The sequence below is a fragment of the Castor canadensis genome, chromosome 14, assembly GCF_047511655.1.
Source record: "Castor canadensis chromosome 14, mCasCan1.hap1v2, whole genome shotgun sequence".
In the NCBI taxonomy this organism is placed as follows: Eukaryota; Metazoa; Chordata; class Mammalia; order Rodentia; family Castoridae; genus Castor; species Castor canadensis.
The window spans coordinates 2,198,440-2,221,129 of NC_133399.1; the positions used below are offsets into that span (position 1 = coordinate 2,198,440).

Genomic DNA, 22,690 nt, shown 5'->3' on the forward strand with positions numbered 1-22,690 from the left:
AACATGGCCATTGAGAATAGCACTGCAATAAACATGGGTGTGCAGGTGCCTTTGGAATAACCTGAGTCGCATTCCTTTGGGTATATCCCCAGGAGTGGGATTGCTTGCAGATTGATGTTTAGATTATTTAAAAGTCTCCATATTTTTTTCCAGAGTGGTGGCACCATCTTGCATTCCTAAAAGCAGGGTATAAAGTTTCCTTTTTCCCCACATCCTCACCAATACCTGTTTTGGTGTTGTTTTTGCTACTAGCTATCCTAAGAGTGGTGAGGTGGAATCTTAGTGTGGTTTTGATTTGCATTTTCTTTATTGCTAGAGATTGTGAGCATTTTTTCATTTGTTTTTTGGCCGTTCAAATTTCTTCTTTTCAGAAAGTTCTGTTTAATTCAGTTGCCCATTACTTTATTGGTTCATTGATTTTGGGAGAGTTTAGTTTTTTAATTTCCCTGTATGTTCTGCTTATCAGTTTTTTCTGATGTATAGCTAGCAAATATTTTATCCCATTCTGTGGGTGGTCTCTTTAGTGTTGAGACTATTTCTTTCGTTGTGCAGAAGCTTTTTAATTTTATGTATTCCCATTTGTCTATACTTTTTCTTATTTGCTAAGCTGCTGGGGTTCTATTGAGGAAGTCCTTGCCTATACCTATTACTTTCAGAGTACTCGGTGCTCTTTCTTGTACTAACTTCAGAGTTTTTTGTCTGATATTAAGGTCCTTGATCCATTTTGAGTTGATGCTAGTACAGGGTGATAAACATGGATCTAATTTCAGTTTTTTGCAGATGGATAGCCACCACTTTTTCCAACAAAATTAATTGAAGAGGCTGTCTTTTCTCCATCATATATTTTTAGCACCTCTGTCAATAATAAGTTGGGCATAGTTGTGTGGATTCATATCCGGGTCCTGTATTCTGTTCCACTGCTCTTCGTGTCTGCTTTGGTGCCAGTACCATGCTGCTTTTATTGCTATTGCTTTCTAATGTTGTTTGATGTTGGGTTTTGTTTTATCTCCAGCATTTCTTTTTGTGTGAGTATAGCCTAAGCTATTTTCTGTCTCTTCTGTTTCCAAATGAACTTTAGGGTAGGTATTTCAGTGTCTGTGATGAATGTCATTGGGATTTTTAATGGGAATTGCATTAAACATGTAGATTGCTTTGGGTAGTATAGCCATTTTTACTATGTTGATTCTACCAATCCATGAGCATGGGAGATCTTTCCATCTTCTGTTGTCTTCCTTGATCTCTTTCTTCAGGGGTTTTTAGTTCTCCTTGTAGAGGTCATTCACATCCTTTGTTAAGTTTACTCCTAGGTAACTGATTTTTCTTTTGAACCTCTTGAAAATGGAATTAGTTCCATGTGTTCTTTCTCAGTTTGTTCATTATTGGTATATAGAAAAGCTAACAACTTTTGTAAGTTTATTTTGTGTCCTGCCATTGTGCTGAAGCTGTTTATGGTGTCTAGGAGTTTTTGGGTCAAGTTTTTTGGGTCTTTAAGATATAGGATCATATCGACTACAAATAGGGATATTTTGACAGTTTCTTTACCTAATTGTGTTCCTTTTGTTTCTCCTTCTTGCCTAATTGCTCTGACTAGGAATTCCAGAACCCTGTTGAATAGGAGTTGGGATAGTGGAGGGCACAGATTCAAATCCTTAGGTTGACCTAAGCACCTGGGACTGTTCCACTGTGAGGCACCAATTAAGTGTTCAGTGTGGTATTGAAGGTTGGGAATATGGCTGTACCTTCTGAATGTGGGTCTTCATTGTAATTTGGGGCCAAACAGACACCTTGTCTGACCTACTCCAAAGGGTTTTTTATTCTTTTTAATCGTTTTTTTTTTTTCTTTTACTTTTTCCTTGTACTTATTAACTGTGGTTCCTTGTTCATGTGTTCTTACTTTGTTTGCGTAGTACTGTTTGTGTTCAGACACAGATTTCAGGTGTAAGAAGTGCTTGTCCATGAAGAGAAGTGCATGATCCCAATTCCTGAAATGTAACAAAGTCAGGCCTTTCCTCCTGATCAAGTGAGTCCTTACCTAGCCTGGCCTACAAGCACAACTTTTCTGAGATCACAGGGTGTCCCCATGGGAAAATGAGTGTGAAATTCTCACAGCATATTCCTGACTCCATTTCCCAGTGGAAGAAGAAGGGTCTATTCTCAAAAGCAGGTTCCAATTAAGAATGACAAGTCCCCAGGCTGGACTGGGTAGGCACCAGATAGGGGGCCTGAACTCCTGAGGATGTTCTGGATTCAATTATTTGGTTTTTGCCGCTCCTTGGTAAGGGATGTCTTCTGGATCCCAAGCCAGTTAGAAGTACTTGAGAACTGGTGAGTCACAGGCTGGTCTAAGGAGGACCCTCCGCTTAATAGAGGAAATGCATTCTACTTTCTGCTTTTCTCTGGATTACATTGTGCTGCTGCGGCCAATTCTACATAATTCAGTCTCTCTTGTACTGTGACCTGTGCATGGTGCCAGGGTAGTGAGCATATCTTTACTCATCAAAAAAACCTGAAATGTTTTTTGTAAATGCCATCCTGTACCCCAGGCTAATGAGGATGTTAGAAAGGGCCTGAACAGGTTAGTACTGACCTGGTCCTCCCAAGTATAGCCCCTCCATTTGTGACCTGAGTCTCTGCTTGTGTAGCTTGGCACCTTTCCTTCGTGAACAGGTGGGACTGTTCAGATGGGTAAACTCTGGCACCCCAGCCTTTATGTGCAGTGGCATAGCCCAGGTGCACAGCCCTGTTAGGACTCCTCAGCCCTGAGCTCTAGGTCTCCCCAGACTTCTGTTGGTGGGAGTTTGTTTGGTGATAGCCCTGAAGTCAGTAAGTGTTTAGAAGCCAGTGTCAGACGAGGGCCAGGTCCGCAGCTCAGGTCTTCATAGGGCTGTCATAAATTCCTAAACTGAAGCTTTCTTCACATTGCCCAGCTCACTGCATAGGCTGTGCATGTGCACATGATGTTCATAGTGAAAGGGGAGATGTTGGAAAGGTGTTGAAGGTTTGAGGTTTTTGCAATCTTTTACCTAATTGGAGTTGTCTAGATAGTATGTTGAAAATTTAATTTCAGATGGAGGCAGGACCTGACCTTCTTGAAGTCACAGTTATCAGGACAGCACCAACTATGAGGTCTGCAAGGTCTCAAGGGTGGACACTTGTAACTTTTCATTGTTTTTTTCACTGGCAGTACTGTGGATTCAACTCAAGGCCACATGCTTGTTAGGTAGACTTTCTACTACTTGAGTCACTCCAACAGCTCTCTTGGTTTTTTTTATGGTGGGGGGGTTAGGAGTGAGGTTTTAACTCTATTTCCTTCTCACAAAACAGATCCACTACTGCTGGAGTCAGTCTTCCTTTTGATTCTCCTGAATCTTTTCTGGAACATAATTGCATATAAATATACTTATCCCTACAAGGCATAACTCTATTATGTTTTTGGTATTGTATTTTTATTTCCTTAATTAATTATTAATTGTTTATTAATTATTTCCTTAATTAATTATTAATTATTTCCTTAATTAATATCTAGTATATGAACATTGACCCTACATGGACTCTCTCTGTCTTAGCCTTTTTGAGTTTCCCCTCCTTAACTGACATTAGGAATTTCCTCCATTGGACATTGTGTCTGGGATTTTTTGAGTATACCTGTTGTACCATTTTCAGGAGGAATATGCAGGAAGATCTCAGGAGTATGACTAGATGCAGGTGGTAGGTCTGGAGGGACAGGAGCTCGGCTGGATGCAGTTACCCTACAAGGATAACTTCCTTCCTCCAGGGAAGGAAGTCTAATCTGGCAAGGACTGCTCCTGGATTCTGTCATTTTGAATTCACTTAGTCAAATAAAGGAACCTGTTCCTGTCACCTAGGCCTTGGGGATCCAGCCCCATATCCATTAGCCATTCTGAGTGGCATTTGTTTATCTGCAGCAACCCTCCAGTGATAGCGCTAGTGTTATGAGGTCCACTTCCTATCATGTTTGCATCACAGTGTGGCCATATTTGCCTTTTGACTGCTGCTGAGAGAGTTCTTAGATTACTGAGCTACAGTAGCTATGTGGTCTGCTTTGCTCTCGAGTCTGAGACCTGAATTCACTATTGGGGTGTTGCTCTCCTGTTGCCTGCAGGATTGGACTTGGCCATGAGCTAGGTACCCTGTTAGGTCCCTTGGTCCTGTAAGGTGGCTTCATTCTTCCCAGTAGCCCTCACCTGGAAGTTCTTCCCCATATCCAGACTTAGTTGACAGTGGGGTGTGCCTGGGAAACTCCTGACTGTGTAGTTTTAGAGCATTGGGGTGCTGCTGATCTGTCCTCATGTCTCCTTTCTCTTTACTTGGACCTTGTTTCCCTTGGGATCCTTGAGGTTCAAAAAAACCATGGACTATAGTCTATGACCTGTCCCCTCAGGCAGTGCTTCTCTGCACTGTTTATAAATCCTTGAATTTCCATGAATCCAGCACATTGTCAGATCCATTTTGAGTTGATGAGTATAGGGTGACAAGCTTGGATCTAGTTTCAAGTTTTTGTAGACGGATAACCACTTTTCCCAATAAAATTAGTTGAAGAGGCTGTATTTTGTCTATCATATGTTTTTGGCACTTTTGTCAAAAATAAGGTGGGCTCTCCTGTTGCCTGCAGGCTGTGACTGGGCCATGAGCTAGGAACCCTTTTAGGCCCCTCAGTCCTGTGAGGTGGCTTCATTCATCCCAGCAGCCCTTTCTGGGAGGTTCTTCCCCCAAACCCATGTTCCCCCAGCCTGAGTTGAGAGTGGGGTGGCCATGGAAAACTCCTGAATGCAGTTTTAGAGTATTTGGTTCCGGCCGATCTGTCCTCATGTCTCCTTTCTCTTTACTTGAACCTTGTTTCCCTTCAGATCCTTGAGGTTCAAGGGAAGCATGGGCTATAGTCTATGACCAGTCCCCTCAGGCAAATGCTTCTTTGCACTGTCTATAAATCCTTGAATTCCCATGAATCCAGCACATTGTCTGTACATTGGAAATGTGGGTTCACATCTGCCTTTGGTTGGCTTCTGAGTGAAGGGGACACTTTTTGCCCTTCCTGACTTAAGTATCAATTTTCCACAGGTTGTGTCTAGACATGTCTAGAATGATATGCTGATTAATTTAGGCCATGAGTTCAAAAGCATTACCCTCTGTTGAAAGCCCCAAAGGGAAGATAGGCTGGTGTCTTCAGTCAGAAAGGGGATTTGCTTTCAATGAGAGGAGAAAATAGGAATAGAAAGGAATGAGGAGAGGACAGACATGCAGTTTGGCACAATCTGTTCTCCTGTAATCATCTTGATCTTGCTTGGTTTCCTTTGTTTAATTTTGGAGAAAGGGTTTAAACTCAGAGATTTGCACTTGTAAAGCAGGTGCTCAACAATGTAAACCACATCTCCAGTCCATGCTCCTGTGGTAATTTTAGAGGTGGGGTCTCAAAAACTATTTTCATATGCTGCCCTTGACTGCCATCCTCCTGACCTCAGTCTTCAAGTAACTGGTGTTATAGGCATGAGCCTCTGGAGCTAGGCTCATCATGGTCTCTTTAGGATTTTTTGTTTGTTTGTTTGTTTGCTTCTGGCAGTATTGGGAACTCAGGACATCACACTAGCTTGCCAGGTGCTCTATCTATTGAGCCACTCTGCCAGTGTTGTTTTTGTTTTGGTTGTTTTTAGATGGAGTCTCACGAACTATATCCTCCTGAGTAGGTATGTGTATAGGTGTCTGCGCCACTGGCCCCAGTCTTCATCACTGAATATGGTGACACTAAAGAGGGCTTTTCTGTTTCTTCAGTTTGAGATTAGTGAAACATCACTTCAAAGCTATCTTCATGTCATTTAAAAGATACATGCACTTACTTTCCACATAATTTGTTTTGAAAGAATGGCACATTTGAATGTGTGTATGGAATGTCTGATGTTTTTAAAGGGATAATGGGTAGAGTGTTGGTTCTATGATCCTTTTCTAACAGAAAAAAATTTGAAACCTGGGTTAATCACACCTGTTTATGAGGGTTACAATATTCAGGCTAAATCATTCCACCAGTTTCCTTTTGCTTTCAGGTAGTTGGGTAGGCAGTATGATTTCTGGCATTGAAGACAAATCTGAGGATCCCAGGTTGAGAGAAAGACACTACTACATTTTTTTTTCACATTTTAAAATAACACTGGTTTTTTAGTTAACATGTGCATTAAAGGAAACAAACACATGAAGCAAAGAACAAAATCACCCATAGCCACAAGTCATACAGGTGCAATGTCCTAAATTCTACATGTACACACAGTGATCCATTTTAGGTAATTAAAAGTTCCCAACTCACTTTGAAGAAAGATTGAAATACCCTAACAAGGTCCCAAAATGTCACCAGGTGATTCTGAATATCCCCCTCACCTTAAGTTGTGTGTATGACAACAGTTCCTGGATCAACAGATTATTTACTTTAAAAATACTCAAGAGCCAGGCACCAGTGGCTTTTGGCTGTAATCCTTGCATTTCAAGAGGTTTAGGTCAGGAGGATCATGCTTTGAAGCCAGCCCAGGCAAATAGTTCATCAGACCCTTTCTCCAAACATTCTGAACAAAAATAGGGCTGATGGAGTGGCTCAAGTAGATGGCCCTGAATTCAAGCCCCAGTTACACCAAAAAGAAAGATAGCAAGAAACAAACAAAAAAAAGCTCAAGTCCATAAACCATATCCCTAATGATGGGGAGGACAGAAAAGCTTTTGTACATTTTAGTTATATAAAGTTACACTATTTTTGTTCCACTCTCAGGAGAATTTTCTTTTAAGGGGGTAATGGAGGATTGCTGCTCTGCAAATTATGGATAGTTTAAATTTAGTAGGAAGTTTTGATGGTGTATGGATTTGTCACCTGAACTTTTATAGGTGTTTGCTTATTGTGTTCTTTTCCCAATATTTGAAATGTTCTAATTTATTACACATGTCCTTTTAGCATTAAACAGCTTCTTTGTATGCTGTCATGTGCCCTGTATTGATGACATCTGGTGGTGTTTTTCCTACTTGTTTCTTCATGTTATTTAAAATTGGACCTCCGTCTTTCTCTCACACCCTAACTCACCCCTCCTGCCCTGCCTGTCTTCCTTCTTTAGCTGTTTCATTGTTCTATATAACTGGTGTTTTCCTTTTCATTTGAAGACCACTTGCTCGTAATAAATTTAGCAAAATGAAGTATTGTGTATTAAGCTGTGTTTCTCCAGTCATACTGAAATCCTTTATTTATTTGTGTATATATTTATTTTTGTTGATACAGTGGGGCTGAACACAGAGCCTTGTGATTAGTGGGGAAGCAGTATATCATTTGGGACACTGTGCCACCTGCAGTCCTTTATTACAGTAATTAATTATATGATCACATTTTCTTTCCACACAGGATAGCAAGTGTTTTTGAAATGTGTGGTTATTTTGTGAAAATACTAAAATCTTTTTAAAAGTAAGCTAAATGCATTTCAAATAACAATGTGCTGCCTCGTGGCAGTGCAGGTACATTATTATAGTCCCCTCTCTTTATCCACACCCCATATGTAAGTCTTTAAAATTTTTCATATCATGAGCTATGATCATCTGGTCTATAGCTGACATTGCAATGACTTTGCCTCAATGTTTTCTGTGGATGATAATAGGGAAAAAGAAAGTAAAGATTTTCTGTACATCCTGTTAGGATGAACAAAGGAAGTCAGGTTGTAACTGGACCCATTCTTTCTTGCAGTTGACTTATGCAAAATTCTCTAACCAGTCCTAAAGAAAAAGAGACATCCACCTTAGGCCATGACCCACCCATAAGCCATTATGTCAGGAGGGTCAGAGGGTCATTGAGGATTACCATCTAGTGACCTTCTTGGGTCTTCTCTACCCACCTCCTTTATCTACCCCCAGTCTGTAAGCTGCAGTGGGCCTCAGCTCTCTTGCTGGAGTTCCCCTCCGTGGGCCACTTCTCCACAATAAACCCTGTGCTGGCGTATGAGGTATCTCCCACCTATCCATTCCACACTGTTCTTTCATTTCTAACATATGGTGTTGAAACCTGTGGCAGTATATAGGTTCAACTCCCAGGTCTCCACTCTTACAATTTGGAAAGTAGTGGACAGCAGAAGCTTTTTCCATGTTCACTCTTGGATCCTCAGTAGAGGCTCAAGTCTTCCTCATCCTGGCTGTCTCTCCCCCTTTTTTTTTTCACTGGTTTCCCACACTTTCTTTCTTTCATGGCTCCTCCCAAGGCCATTTACCCAATTGCTATACCTCTGCCCAACACTCACCTTCAATTTCGGTGAGTTGTCCCCCCATTCAGGTGTCTCTGCAGTCCTACCCTGAACATCCTGCTGTGGACCATGACAAAGCTCTAGCAGGGGGAGAGACTCCCTCCATCCATCAGCTGGATGGATTCACCTGCTGTTTTCTGGGGACACCTAGAAAATATCCATGTGCATGCCCAGATAGGTTAGCAGTTGGAAGTGGGGATGCTCCTGATCTCTCATACATCTGTCCTCCAAGTAGGGCCACTTCCAGTTTACCCACCACCTGTTGATCTCAGGCTGTGGTCCACAGGAATTGCCCCAGTATTGGACCTTTAGTCCCATGGAAATTGTCTCAATTTGGATCCTTGGAACTGTCTCAATTTCCAACACTCTATTTCCAATGCATAAAATGGTTCAAAATCATCCAGTGGACTGAGGGGCAGTCCATTGGCCATGTATACTTGCTGTTTTTTTCTTAAGGTAAGTTTCTGCATTTCCTGTGAGACTCCCAGGTTCTGAGTAAACAGTTTTTTAAATCCAGAAACTGTCATCTGAGGCCCAGGATTCTTAGTGCTGCCACTAATTCTTGAATGTCTGTGTATTCCCCACATTGCCAAAACCATTGGAAATGAGTGACCACCAGCATACATGGTTGCTCTTGCAGGGAAGGGGGAACTTTGTCCCCACTCACAGATACCTGTTATTGTCCTCAGAATGTTTCTCATTTTATAATGACATCATGATTAATGAAGGACATGATTTTGGTTTGTGTATTACACTAGAGGATTTCCCTAAAAATAACATATGCAGGCATCCCAATTTTTGCACAGAAGAGCGTTGCTGTTAAAGGGAGGAGAAAAGAAGCACTCAAAGAAATTGAGAGGGCTTGTGGAGTGACTTAAGTGTTAGTGCCAATCTAGCAGGTGTGCGGCCGTGAATCAAGCTCCATTTCCACCCCCTCCAAAAAATCAACTTGCTTTTGAGTTGCCTTATTTGCAGTGATTAATTCATGTAACCATGTTGAGGCAAAATTATAAGACTTTGAGAAGATGGTGGAGCATGTCAGATGTTGTAAAGTTTGGGTAGGTCATGTAAGTGTAATAGGAAGAGTGTTTGCTCTGGTGTACCTAGTGCTGTTTCTGTGAGGTGCTATATCTTTGGACAGTGATTGTGGAATTCTGTCTCAAGACTCCTCGCCTGGTTTCCAAGTGGAAAAAGCAGTTTCCATCCTGAAAATTGAGGAGGAATTCTGCTTAACTACAATGAATCCCCAGTCTTGGCAGCATAGGGGCTAGAAAGGAGGCCTACCCTGCTAAAGGCTATAGCTGGAAACAGGTATTTGAAAAGACTGCCAGGAAAAGGATCCCTTCACCCCTTAGTGGTCCTGGATCCAAAGCCAAGGATAAGGATGTGCCTGCTGCATGAAATGGCTTATTTATTTCAGAGTTTATTTGTGTGGCGTTTGGTCCCAGGTTCTGCTATGGAATAAGTAAAACTCAGAATGTCTTGAGCACTCATCAGTATTTTGGATTTACACTTCTCTATGAACACATGAAGAATATCTGTGAGGTTCAGAGTCAAAGATAGCTGTATTTTGGTAGTTTCATACAGACTGAGTTTTTGCATTTAACTTTTTTTTTGTAGAAACTTCAAGTGACTGAACTGAACTGTTCTGTATGAGAAATATAAGTGTAGAATCCTAGAGTTTTCCCCTTAGGGGATGGGAATAAAAGGACATGACAGGCTACCGGAGTTATATCCTTAGGTTTCTGTGCTGATCAATGGAATCTTATACCTTGCAGGGCTCCTTTTCAGCACTGAGTGTGCTCTTTACCTTTGAAGGTTTTATGAAATTATGGCACTATGTGGGTTGTCCCAAAATTAAGGAATGCAGATGGCCCAATTGCTAGGCATAAAAAGATCTTTGCTTTCCAAGAAAAGGGAAGAACTTGGGAGATAATGGATGATGACAGGTGGCTAAATCAACTTTCCCTACCAGGAAATTATTCCTGGTTATAATTCTGTTCTGTGGGTGACAGTAAAGAGGGATTTTCTGCAGATTCAGGGTGGGTAACAGTGAGCATGACTGCAGGAAGAACAGAAAACTTTAAAATATTTGCTTCATAAGCATTTTGTTTGGACTATTTTGTACAAACTGAGCAAATCTGAGAGGCAGAATCTAACAGAATGACAAGTTGGGTTTCTCATGCTACTGGAATGCTTTTGTACGTTTGAGAGATGTGGGTATTTAGTAAAAGCTTTATAATTTGTTTATCATGTGAGTTTCTTGCACACAGATGACCACAACTTTTCAGACCTTTGGAACTTAATTAAATGACCAAACATAAATATTTGACATTAAATGTGATGTACAACAACAAACAAAAGACATAGGAAAATATTCAGTGACATAATCTCAGGGTAATTCTGAAATACATGGAAAGATCTGCACATGCATTCATAGGAGGTATCTAGATGTCCTGGTAGATGTGAATAAAAAGTGTCTGTAGACACAATACTACAGTAGATGGCTACCACCTTAATTCTTTTCTTACTTTTTCCATCTTATCCATTAGACTGTGTTCTTCTATTTTTGACTCTTTGGAATTAGAAAAAGTATTAGAGCTATTCCATATAAAAGCCTTCTGGGTGCGGTCTTTGAGTGTTTTACACAAATAATCTTGTGTGATAATTGAACTGAACTATTTTCACTTTTGTTTCATTGGTCATGGTTTTGCAGTCTTGTCTTGATGTCTTCTACAGGATGTGAAAAATAGTTCTGATCAACATTTATATGTCCAGTGAGTATTAGAAACAATTTAAGGACTCTTACATAATTAGAAGTAGAGAAATGTTAGTGGAGATTTCATCAATTGCCACTCCTTCAAGCATTACATTTTTCTTATGTATTTGGATTTTGAACATTTATTTTACTCTGCTAATTCCTAAATCAAAGACATAGATCTTGATTCATACATGGTGTCTTATGTTGCATTTTTCAATCATGTTCTCATTCATTAGTGTATACAGTTCACTAATCCTGTTGTTTTACTTGCATTGCAGATATTTATCCTCATTGTTTGTCTTTTGCCACTCTAATATATTAACATTCCACATTCATTCTGTATGTTCCTTGTGTAGTGACTTTCAAAATGCTCTTTTTGTGTTACTTTTACACAGAGACTTCATACATACCTCTTGAAGAGGAGATTTATCTGGGATCACATTGAACATATGCTAGTCATACCTTAGTTTTGCAAATGCTGTGATGACAGGCATGTGACATCCAAGACTTCAAAAGAATTCTGATTTTATCTTTCCTACTTCCCATGCAATTGAATCATTGTCCATGACATTGGAGAATACAAGCTGTGTTTTCAAGGAGAAATTGAATTCCATATTTTGTGCTCTTAGCCACCAGTATATGATGTGTCTTCTGTCATGAATCAATTTTCTCTTACATTAAAGTCAAGATAAGACTGGTTCCCTTTCCTCTGAGGCCTATTTGTTAATCTTTCTTATAGTTCACTGCCCTTGATAATGTAGTTTGAATATTGTTTATTAATATTACACAATAGGACATTTTGTGTTCATTCCCTTGTTCTCTCTCATTCTTCTTCATTATTATTCTGCCTTTATTGACAGTAGTTTTTGCTATATAGATCACTCCTATGTTTAACTTGTCGCACTTCTGGTGGAATTAAAAGATTAGGCCTGCACAAGTAGATCAAGGGATCACTTTCTTATTCCAATTATTTTTAATGCTGTTTGCAAGTTATGACACTGATTACATTTTGAAAAGTAGTTTTGTTCATGAGTTTTAAGGTATATTTTAGAAATTGCAAAATTGTATGCAGCATGATACATTTCTCCTTTCTACAGTATGTTTTTGCTGGAACTTTATGTCAATGATACTTCATGAGTTTTATTTAGCTTTAAATTTGGGTTGGTCTGTTCTAAACCATGAAGACACTTTGAAATGTTCTATCTTGATACAGTCACCAAGGAGGTCCTCAATTCCAAAAAAAAATTGTTTTGGAAAGAGAGTAAATACTATTTGTCATACCAACTTTCTGTTCATGACCATCAGTGCATTGTGGGTTCTCTTATTGCAGACTCCTTCTGGTAAACCTTGCAGAAATGTGCAAATAATCATAAATAATATGTATAAAGTAGGATATTATTGGAATAAATTGCTTCAGGACACTCTCCCCTTTTTACACTTTATATTTGGTTTGGTGAGGTTCATCCCATTAGCAGTTCTGCATTGCCAGTAGACATAAAATTTTCACTCATGCATTAAAAACATTATTGCTGCAGTCTATTTGCACCTGTTATTACTCCAATGCGAACAAAGAAGAAGGAATTTGTAGATTGCTAAAATCTCAGTGTATAACATGCAATTTTTGTGACCATGGTCTGCTTTGAATTTAACAAATAGTTCCAGTGAGATGTCAGAATTACTATGAAGTGCCTGGGAGTATAGATGGAGAATGAGAGTGTGATAAAAATAAAATGCATTGAATATGTGGAGACCACATCAGCATGTGAATTTATTACACAGAGATTGTTTGCACTGCTGTGACACTGACAATTCTTCTGTGTGACATATTAGGAGTCCCTGACCTTTGAGGATGTTACTGTGAGCTTCACCCTGGAAGAATGGGGCTGTTTGGATCCTTCCCAAAAGAAGCTCTACAGAGAAGTGATGCTGGAAACCTATAGCAACCTGTCCTACATAGGTAGTATGGCATCATTACCTTAAATTAAAGTGTGCACTACTGTTGTGACTCATTGGTGTTGTTGCCTGATGGGGTGTTTAAAAAGGGACAGTAATGGTTCATATACATGCATGATCATATTATATCATGAACATAGCTAACGTCTCAAATTGTTCTTTCATATTGATTAAATAATGATTTCTCTGTTTCTGTATCTTACAAACAAAAGAAGAAAATGAAAACATTGAAGTGGACTTCAGGAATCCCAGAAGAAATACGAGGTAATTTGTACTCATAACCAAAGCATGACGCCAGATGTGGCATTGACAAGAAGTCTGAAAACTAAGAAAATGACACCAAAAAATTTACTTATAAATTGCTGAAATCAGTGAGAAGTTTCTATAGGATTGGAAAAATAAGTTTGATATGTGCCATTTTTTGTATATTGCCCAATACACAAAAATAATCCCACTCTGTGCACAAACTAATTTAACTATTTTATATCAAATTCCATCAAAGTGGTATTATTATGTGCATTGATATAGACTGGCACATTTTTCTACCTTTGTCATCATGTTCATTTTTTTTGTTTTACAATTCGTTATGCTGTTGATCCAAGGCATCTCAAAAAACGCTTAAGTGTATTTCAATATAGTAAAATGTATTCAGTGTTGTGAAGCACCTAACATGGAAATAGTGTGACGGGAACACATATGAACACCACTGTTTTGGCAGTAGCTGTCCTCAGACCCTGCTACAGAACGTGTAGTACCATTTGTGTTCATAAATCCTCACAGGAACAGCCACCATAATTTCTAATAAATCATTCATTGGATAACAATGGTAATCTTCATCTGTTTTACAGACCTGAAGTGTTAGAGAGACTCAATGAACATAAACTACGTATTCAATGTGGAGAATCCTTTCAACACACTCCAGAGACCATTGTAAGCAAAGAAACTCTACTTAGAATGGCACCATGTAAAAGCAATATATGTGATCCTTATGGGAAATCCACTGATGGCAAGGCTCTTGTAATGCATGAAAGGATACACAATGTAGTGAAATCTCATGGATGTAAACAATGTGGGAAAGTCTTCACTCATTCCAGTAACCTTCAAAGACATGAAAGAACTCACACTGGAGAAAAACCCTATGGATGTAAGCTATGTGGGAAAGCCTTTAATAATGCCAATCACCTTCAACGACATGAAAGAACTCACAGTGGAGAAAAACCCTATGGATGTAAGCAATGTGGGAAAGCCTATGCCTATTCAAGTACCCTACAGATTCACGAAAGAACTCACACTGGAGAGAAACCCTATGGATGCAAGCAATGTGGGAAAGCCTATACTTGTTCCAGTACCCTTCGCGTTCATGAAAGAACTCACACTGGAGAGAAACCCTATGGATGTAAACAATGTGGGAAAGTATTCACTCATGCATGTTACCTTCGTTATCATGAAAGAACTCATACGGGAGAGAAACCCTATGGATGTAAGCAATGTGGGAAAGTCTTCACTCATGCATGTCACCTTCGATATCACGAAAGAACTCACACTGGAGAGAAACCCTATGGATGTAAGCAATGTGGGAAATTCTTCACTCATGTGTGTTACCTTCGTTATCATGAAAGAACTCACACTGGAGAGAAACCCTATGAATGTAAGCTATGTGGCAAAACCTTTATTAAAGCCAATCACCTTCAAAAACATGAAACAATTCACACTGGAGAGAAACGCTATGGATGCAAGCAATGTGGGAAATTCTTCACTCATGCGTGTTACCTTCGTTATCATGAAAGAAGTCACACTGGAGAGAAACCCTATGAATGTAAGCAATGTGGGAAAACCTACCCCTTTTCCACTACCCTTCGTATTCATGAACGAACTCACACTGGAGAGAAACCCTACGGATGTAAGAAATGTGGGAAAGCCTTTTATCAATCCAACCACCTTCAAAGACATGAAAGAGTTCATACTGGAGAGAAACCCTATGGATGTCAGCAATGTGGGAAAACCTACACTGATTCAAGTACCCTTCGTATTCATGAGAGAACTCACACTACAGAGAAACTGTATGGATGAAAGCAATGTGAGAAAGCCTTTACTCAAGCCAGTCATGTTCAGAGACATAGAAGAATTCACACTGGAGAAAAACCCTATGGATGTAAGCAATGTGGCAAAGCCTTTAATCAAGCCAGTCACCTTCAGAACTATAGAAGAACTCACACAGATGTGAACCCTTATGGATATATGCAATGTGAGTAAGCCTTCACTCATTCCAGTCGCTTTTGAAGCCCTGACAGAACTAATACTGAAGACAAATCTTATGGGTATAACCAATGCGGTAAAAGTGTTCACATGCCCCACTACCCTTAAAAGACATAAAGGAACTTACACCAGAGATTAAAGTTATGGATATGAGCAATTTCCAGTGACATTAACAATTGCAAATTGACTCTGCAGAGAAACTATGAATGTAAGGAATGAAAGACAACCTAGACTCAATCCAGTATTCTTCATACTCATCAAAGAATGCAACCACAAGCCCAGTGGATTTAGGCAATGTGGAAAGGCTTCCTTAGGTCTAGTACCCTTCATGGACCTGAAAGAATTCATTATGTGAATAAACACTAAGGACATGTCAAATATGATAAAACATTCACACTTCTCAGTCTGCTTGAACAATATGAATGAACCCAGTAACACTATTAATGTAAGTAAAGCAAGAATGTCTTCACCTTGCAGTAATCTTCTTTGACATGACACAATTCACATTGTAGCACAAGGCTATACATGTGTGTAATGTGGCTAAGCCTTCATGCATTCCAGTGCTCCTTCAATACATACAAAATTACAATATGTGTTGAAGTAATGAGGGAGAGGCTTCACTTATCCCGCGTCCTTTTAGCAACATGAAGGAACTCCATTCTTGCACTTATGATACTGCCCAGTTTATGTAAGGTTTGTTAGCAAAGGTATGCCATGTCACCTGCCTTCCTCCAGAGATATGATATAAGATGGTATGAAGTGAAAACTTGACTCATGTCTTATTGCTTGTAGGGAAAGAACTCTAACTCCAAGCCTCCAGTCCATTTTCTCCTAATTATTTTGGAGCAAGGGTCTGTGAACTACTTGTGCAGGCTGACCTCCAACCATGATCCTCCTGTCTCAACCTCTCAAGTACTAGTATTAAAGGCCCATGCCACTGGCTATGGCTTATAAATTCTTAGAGATCGTATGTGTAAATTTTTTCTCTAGATACAGTCTTTATGGTTCCTATTCTAGTGCCATCCTGTAAAGACAGCTGCATTGGATCCTACATCAATAGACTTGCTTATGTGCTGGAAGGAGTGGCATAAGTATTTCTTTTATATGGGACTGGAATTGGTCATACCAGGATATTCCAGTGACATTCAGAGAAGAAACCTTGTGATTTTTGATACTAGATCGTTGGTGGAGATGATTATTCATTTTGCATTTTTAAATTTTTGCACAAGTTATGTATGGGAGAAAAATCTGCTTCCCAAAGTCATTCCTGTGGAAATTTCTTAAACAAAAATTTGAAGGGGAAGTGGCAAATATACTCTAATAATCACATGCACATTACTAGATACAGAGAACCACATGTAGTGGTTCAATCTAGTGACAGGAGCAGACTATGATAGTCATAGTGGGGACTGAAGAAGCACAGATTGAAGGCTAGCCAGAAAGGGCATCACAAGACAAACATCATTTAGAGACAATAGAGAATGGAGTCACATTTCAACAACACCTATGGGTGGGTATTGCAACACACATCTTAAAGAAACAGATGCAGAAATGTAGGAGGGAGTTACCTCTAAATGATGTCCTTAGTGCCAAATCATTGTGACCACATCCACCTGGGATTTTTTTTTCAAAATCCACCTGTCAGGAAGACCTATGCAAACATACATCTATAAAAAAGACTCGTGGGATTTCACCCCCTCAAACTGCCCAGCAAACATCTTAACACTGTAGAAATAGCATAGTAGATGCTACTAGTCTCAGCAAACATTTTCACACTGTGGATGGACTCAGTTTAGCTAACTAAATATTTATTTATTTGGTAGGAATGTATTATAACTTGGGGTCTCCACTGGCTTGGTAGGCACTCTTCCTCTTGAGCCACATCCTCAGCCCTGGTGTCTTCTATTTTCTTCATTATGTCACATAGCCTCAAAACACAGGGCAGCCTCATGTTGGCCTTGTGAAAGACAGAATTACTCTTGGTAAGATTGAGAGCACTGGATTACCTGCAGCAATCATTGTGGATCCAACACTCTGCTTCCTGGACATACTGAGGCAAGGTTTGTGCCCACATACCCATGTAGCCTTGCCTCCATAGGTTTTCTGGATTGCTTTTGTACTTCATATCACATGCACTTACCTCATATGCTTGAGATGTCACATACCTACGGTGGATGCACAGTTCTGGGGTGCACAGATGTGCATCCCATTGCCACTGACAAAAGTCTGGTTTTTCTACCTGGGCCAAGGGATTCCATGTGATACTTTTTGCTGTAGATGTGGGAGAATGCCACAATTACCAGCTTTTCTACTTTAGGGATAACTAATATTATATGCACCAAAGTTTAGCATTGGTAAGTTACCCTAATTATACTCTGGGTATACTGCTCCTTACCCCAATTATATTCTTATGAACACTTTTTTCTGGAACTTTTCTCTGTAATGGGATACTCAGGTCTGAATTTCAGTGTCTTCATAGTCATTCCTCCAGTCCCTGATGAGAAGAAAGTCTATTCCTTCTGTCTTTAACCAAAAAATTTTTTGGGTACTAGTGTTTGAATTTAGGGTCTCTGTCTTGGTAGGTAGGCACTTCACAACTTGAGCTGTAGCTATCCCTAGACTGTAAGCAACTGTGGGCTCCAGCACTGTTCCTGGAGACTGCCTCCAAGAATTATTCTCTCCAATGAAGATTGTGCTGAAGCCATTCTCATGCTTCTTTCCATCTAACATCTCTGTCTCTTCATCTATCTCTGCATGCGTTTCAGTCCAACATGCATTTTTCCAGGTAATAGTAGATACTCAGGAGGCAGAGATCAGGATGATTGCAGTTTGAAACCAGAATGGACAATTCGTTCCTGAGGCCACAAGTTCAAATTCCAGTATGCCTAAGGAAAACCTGTCATAAATTTGCCTCATGTCATCAAAATGTCATAGATGCTCTGTTTGAGGATATTTTGGCTTCAGTAGTCAGGCTTAGGCTGTTGTTTTTGGTAGGTTCCTGGCGTTTCAGGTCTACAAAACACTGCTGTATCACAGGGTTTTGTTAGTGCTAGGTGTCTAGTCCAGAATGTGATTCCAATAAATTTTTGAGTTCTCCAATAAACTTTTCATGTGGGTTTAAAAGATTTTTGCACATATTATTTTGGTAATTGCCCATTCTCTTGTACAGAGTGTGTGAATATTTTAAAAGGCATGCAAAAATCAGGGAGACATGAACAAATGAAGAGAATGGCTAACTTGTGCTATTACCTGAAATTACTAAAAATAGTTTATGATATAATAAATGAGTTGAATTTAAATTGGTGACATAGAAATGAATCATATATACTTTCAACTTAAGTTTAACTCACATACTACTTCATTCTTTTGGACTTGATTAACATGAGAGTGAAAAACTGCACACTAAAACAAGACATCTTTTTCCATATATTTCATATTCATAGCTAAAATATCCTGATAACCAATAGAGCAATAAAATTTAAAAGGACACATAAAGGCATATTTTTTATATAAGTGAATGGTCAGAGAGACCTGTTTAGGCCACTCATGAAGGTAGCAATTATCTTAAGGTAGTAAGGGTAATAGACTTCCCTGGGAGGTATAGTAAGGTTGATGGGGAAGCTATGGAGAAAGTTCACTCTCATGGGTAGAGTTGTGATCAGGCTGACCTAAACCAAGGTGGGTATAGGTTGTGCCAAACTGGAAAGGCTTCTTAGGAATGTGATTGTGATTTGTTTGGCACTCCGGTGTAGTCTATTTTCCATGAGAGCCTCCCCCCCCACCCCACCATACACACCATGGCCTAGCTACGGTTGACCTATCTCTCTGGTTAAAGAGGGTTTCTCCTTTGGGTATCTGAGGTAAAGTTCTGAGTTCATTATAGTTGTAAGGCAGACAATCTGAGAGAACTCAGATTCTGGTCAGGGATTTATACTGGACTGCCAATGCTATGTGGGTGGAGCCTGACTTCAGTGCACTGAGGCTTTTTTTCCCTCTCCTTAAACTCTCACTCTCTCTTTCAAATCCCTAAGAGTTTCCACACCAAAAACAATGTCCCCTCAAGTCTGAGGGAAGACAAGTCCTCTTACTATCATAAATTCCTTTAAAAAAAAAAGAAGTGCTGATAATTAGTGTCTCTGGCCCCTATTGCTGTCAGCAAGGGGCCAAACAAATGGAAATTGGTTCAAGAACTCTGGCTCATTAATGAAGCAGTCATTCACCTCCACCGAGTGGTTCCCTATCTCTACACTCTATAGGCTGAAATACCTTCAAAAGCCCAATATTACTCTGCAGTAGAACAAGGATGCTTTCTTTTGCATCCCTCTGCATCCTGACAGCCTCTGTCTGCTTTCAAAGATCCCACAAACACTTCATAGCAACTGATTTGGACAGTTTTGCCACAAGGGTTTAGGGACAGCCCCATCTTTTTGGACAGGCCCTAACAAAAGACTTATTAGATTGCACTACCCAGAGGCCACCCTTCAATATGTTGATGTCCTACTTCTGTGCGGAGCCACAGAACCCCTCATCTGAGTGGAAAATGATTCCCTTTTAAACTTTCTGGCCTCCTGGGGATGCAAAGTCTAAAGAAAATGCTCAATTATGCCTCCCAGAGGACACCTACCTAGGTTTTGTCTTAAAGGGGCAGACTCGTTCTTTGAGTCATGAGCGAATTGACCCAATTCTCTCTTTTCCACTTAGCCAGACCACAAAGCAGCTTAGAGCTTTCTTGGGAGTTATAGGATTTTGCAGGATCTGGTTCCCTAAATATGCAGCCCTTGCCAGGCCCCTATACCAGCTCCTAAAAGATGCTCATCCAAGCTCTCAGTCCCTTTTAGAATGGGACCCTGAAAACAAAGGCTTTTCAAGTCTTCAAAGTGGTACTCCAAACTGCCCCATCATTGAGCTTGCCTACCCAAGACCGTTATCAACTGTATGTCTGTGAAAAAGTGGGGGACAGCGTGAGAGTACTGACCCAGCTGTGAGGCCAACTCCACATCCCGTGGGATATCTAAACAAAGAACTAGACAGTGTGTCTAAAGGGTGGTCTGGGTGTCTAAGGGCCCTGGCAGCAACCTGCCTCTTGATCCCAGAGGCCCAAAAATTAATTTTTGGATGGCTCTTAACCATATATTCTCCACATTTTCTAGGAAGGCTTCTAACAGCTAAAGGAGGACTATGTTTATTAGACAACAGGCTACTTAAGTATCAATCCCAATTGTTCAACTGTCCAGATGTGAGCCTTTGGGTGTGCTCTGCCCTAATTCCTGCATCGCTCCTCCCAACTGAGGGGGACCCACTCATGCATTCCTTTGAGGAAGAAGTAGCTGAATGTTATTCAGTCAGGCATGATCTCCTTCAACAGCCACTTCTGCACCCAGAACTCACTCTTCACAGACAGAAGTTCATTCATCTGTGAGGGAATTAGATGAGCATGGGTGGCTGTGGTCTCTCTCACTGAAACCCTATGAGCTGAACTTCTGCCTCCTTTCACTAGTGCCCAACTGGCTGAGCTGATGGCTCTCATTAAGGCATTACAACGATCTGAGGGAAAAAGTGAACATCTATAGAGACCCTAAATATGCTTTCCTGATCCTGCGTGCTCATGCTGCCCTTTGGAAAGAGTGGGGATTGTTAATTACTACATGATCACCTATCAAACATTCCAAGGAAATCTTAAAACTCTTAAAAGTAGCTTTACTTCCAAAACAAATAGGAGTAATTCACTGCCCCAAACATCAAAGGTCAGTGGATCAGGTTGCTAAGGGAAACCAGAGTGTTGATAAATGTAGTAAAGGAGACCACTAGGAGACATTATGTTCAGGCCCCTGTCTTGTGAGAACAATCCCTCCTCCCTTCTGATCATCCCCTATACTCACCTGATGAGAATTCACAGGCTTCAGAGAAAGGTTATTGCTTAGATCATAGAGGATGGTGGATAACTCCTGAGGGCAAATTATTTCTCCCACACAGTAGCCAATGGAAGTTTCTAAAAACCCTACATCATCAGACCTATCACTTGGGGATTCATAAGACACTCTCTTTGGCAGAGCGACTATTTGAGGGGATAATACTTGGAGACACTTTCCAGGATATGATTAGAGGATGTGAAATCTGTCAGCATAACAACCCCCGCGACACTGCTCTGCCTATCCCTGGAACTCAGAGGCAGGGGACATATGCAGGGGAGAACTGACACCTTGACTTCACCCTCCTACCAGGGGTCCCAACCTTTAGATTTTTCCTGGTTCTGGTGGGTTCCTTTACTGGATGGGTTGAAGCAGTCCCCTGCTCCTCTGAAAAGGCCTGAAAAGTACTTAAGGTGCTAATTAATGAGATTATCCGTAGATTCGGACTCTCCAAAGTGACAATGGGCGTGCCTTCTGAGCAGAAGTCACTCAGAATCTCAAAGGCTTTGGGAATCAAATATCATCTCCACTGTGCCTGGAGACCCAAATCCTCAGGGAAGGTTGAGCGAGCCAATGGATTACTCAAGAGACACCTGTCTAAGTTGGCTCAGGAAACTCACCTTCCCTGGCAAAACTTACTACCTCTAGCCTTAATCCGACTCAGAAACCTCCCAACTAAAATGGGCCTTACTCCCTTTGAGGCCTTGTATGGGAGACGCTTTCTCCAAAAAGATTGTATTTTAGACCCTGGAGTAACAAACCTGGTCTCTCATATCACACAACTAGCCAGGTTTCAACAGGTTCTCTCTGAAGTAGGGAGGGAGGAGACTCAAGGCCTCTGCCCAGCTGCCTTTTGTCCTGGAGGTTTAGTCCTTATCAAGCTCCCCCATAACTCCAATGTCTCTCTGAGCCCCCTTGGGAAGGGCCACACCCGGCCTTCTTATCTACCCCCACAGGAATTCAGGTCTCTGGACTAGACTTCTGGATTCATATCTCCCAAGCCAAACGCTGGACACCAGAGCCTGATGCACTCACTGCAGAGGCACACCCTGCTCCACCAGCCTGCTCCTGTGAGCCAGTGGAAGACCTCAAATTTCAAAAGAATCACCTTGAAAAAGTAACCTATGCTTTCACTTCATCCCTTTTTGTGGGCTGTTGTTATTCTTGTCCCTCTTCTAAGTGTCGGCTTGTGGGCAACTTCCCTCCAAGTGGATATGGCCCCAGTGAGAAGCCTTAAGTGGTGGGCATCTTGTCCTGTATACCCTGCTCTTTGTGCTCTCCTTCCTCTTATAGTCTGTGCTCTGGCTGCGGATCCCCCTCCCTGCCCTCATGATTGCAGTTACTACAACGCTGCACCTGTTGTTCCTACAGCTGTTTAAAAATGGACAACTCTATGGCAAGACATTTGGCACAGGCTTTGTTGGCATGTATGGTCCCTCCCAATGCCTAGGAAGAGCAGGCCAGTGGATTTGTTGGCCACAGAAGGGAACAAAAAATTTAAAAAAAGAGATTGTAAAAACAAAAGTCAAAATACTTACTGA

The 22,690-nt window shown here is 40.7% G+C and overlaps 1 protein-coding gene across 2 annotated transcripts in view; it reads left to right on the top strand.

Moving 5' to 3' along the window:
• The window catches only part of LOC109697187 (uncharacterized), a 47,408-nt gene extending 31,207 nt beyond the window's left edge, over positions 1–16,201 (top strand). The window contains exons 2-4 of one of the 2 annotated variants that reach the window (XM_020180635.2): positions 12,862–12,988; positions 13,197–13,248; positions 13,833–15,201. In XM_020180635.2, the coding sequence (XP_020036224.2) occupies positions 12,862–12,988; positions 13,197–13,248; positions 13,833–15,054 (1,401 nt within the window). In that variant the 3' untranslated portion in view covers positions 15,055–15,201. Of the gene's footprint in view, positions 1–12,861; positions 12,989–13,196; positions 13,249–13,832 lie in introns of those variants that run through there. The other variant, XM_074053666.1, reaches the window with a different exon arrangement.
• Positions 16,202–22,690: the final 6,489 nt, after the last annotated feature.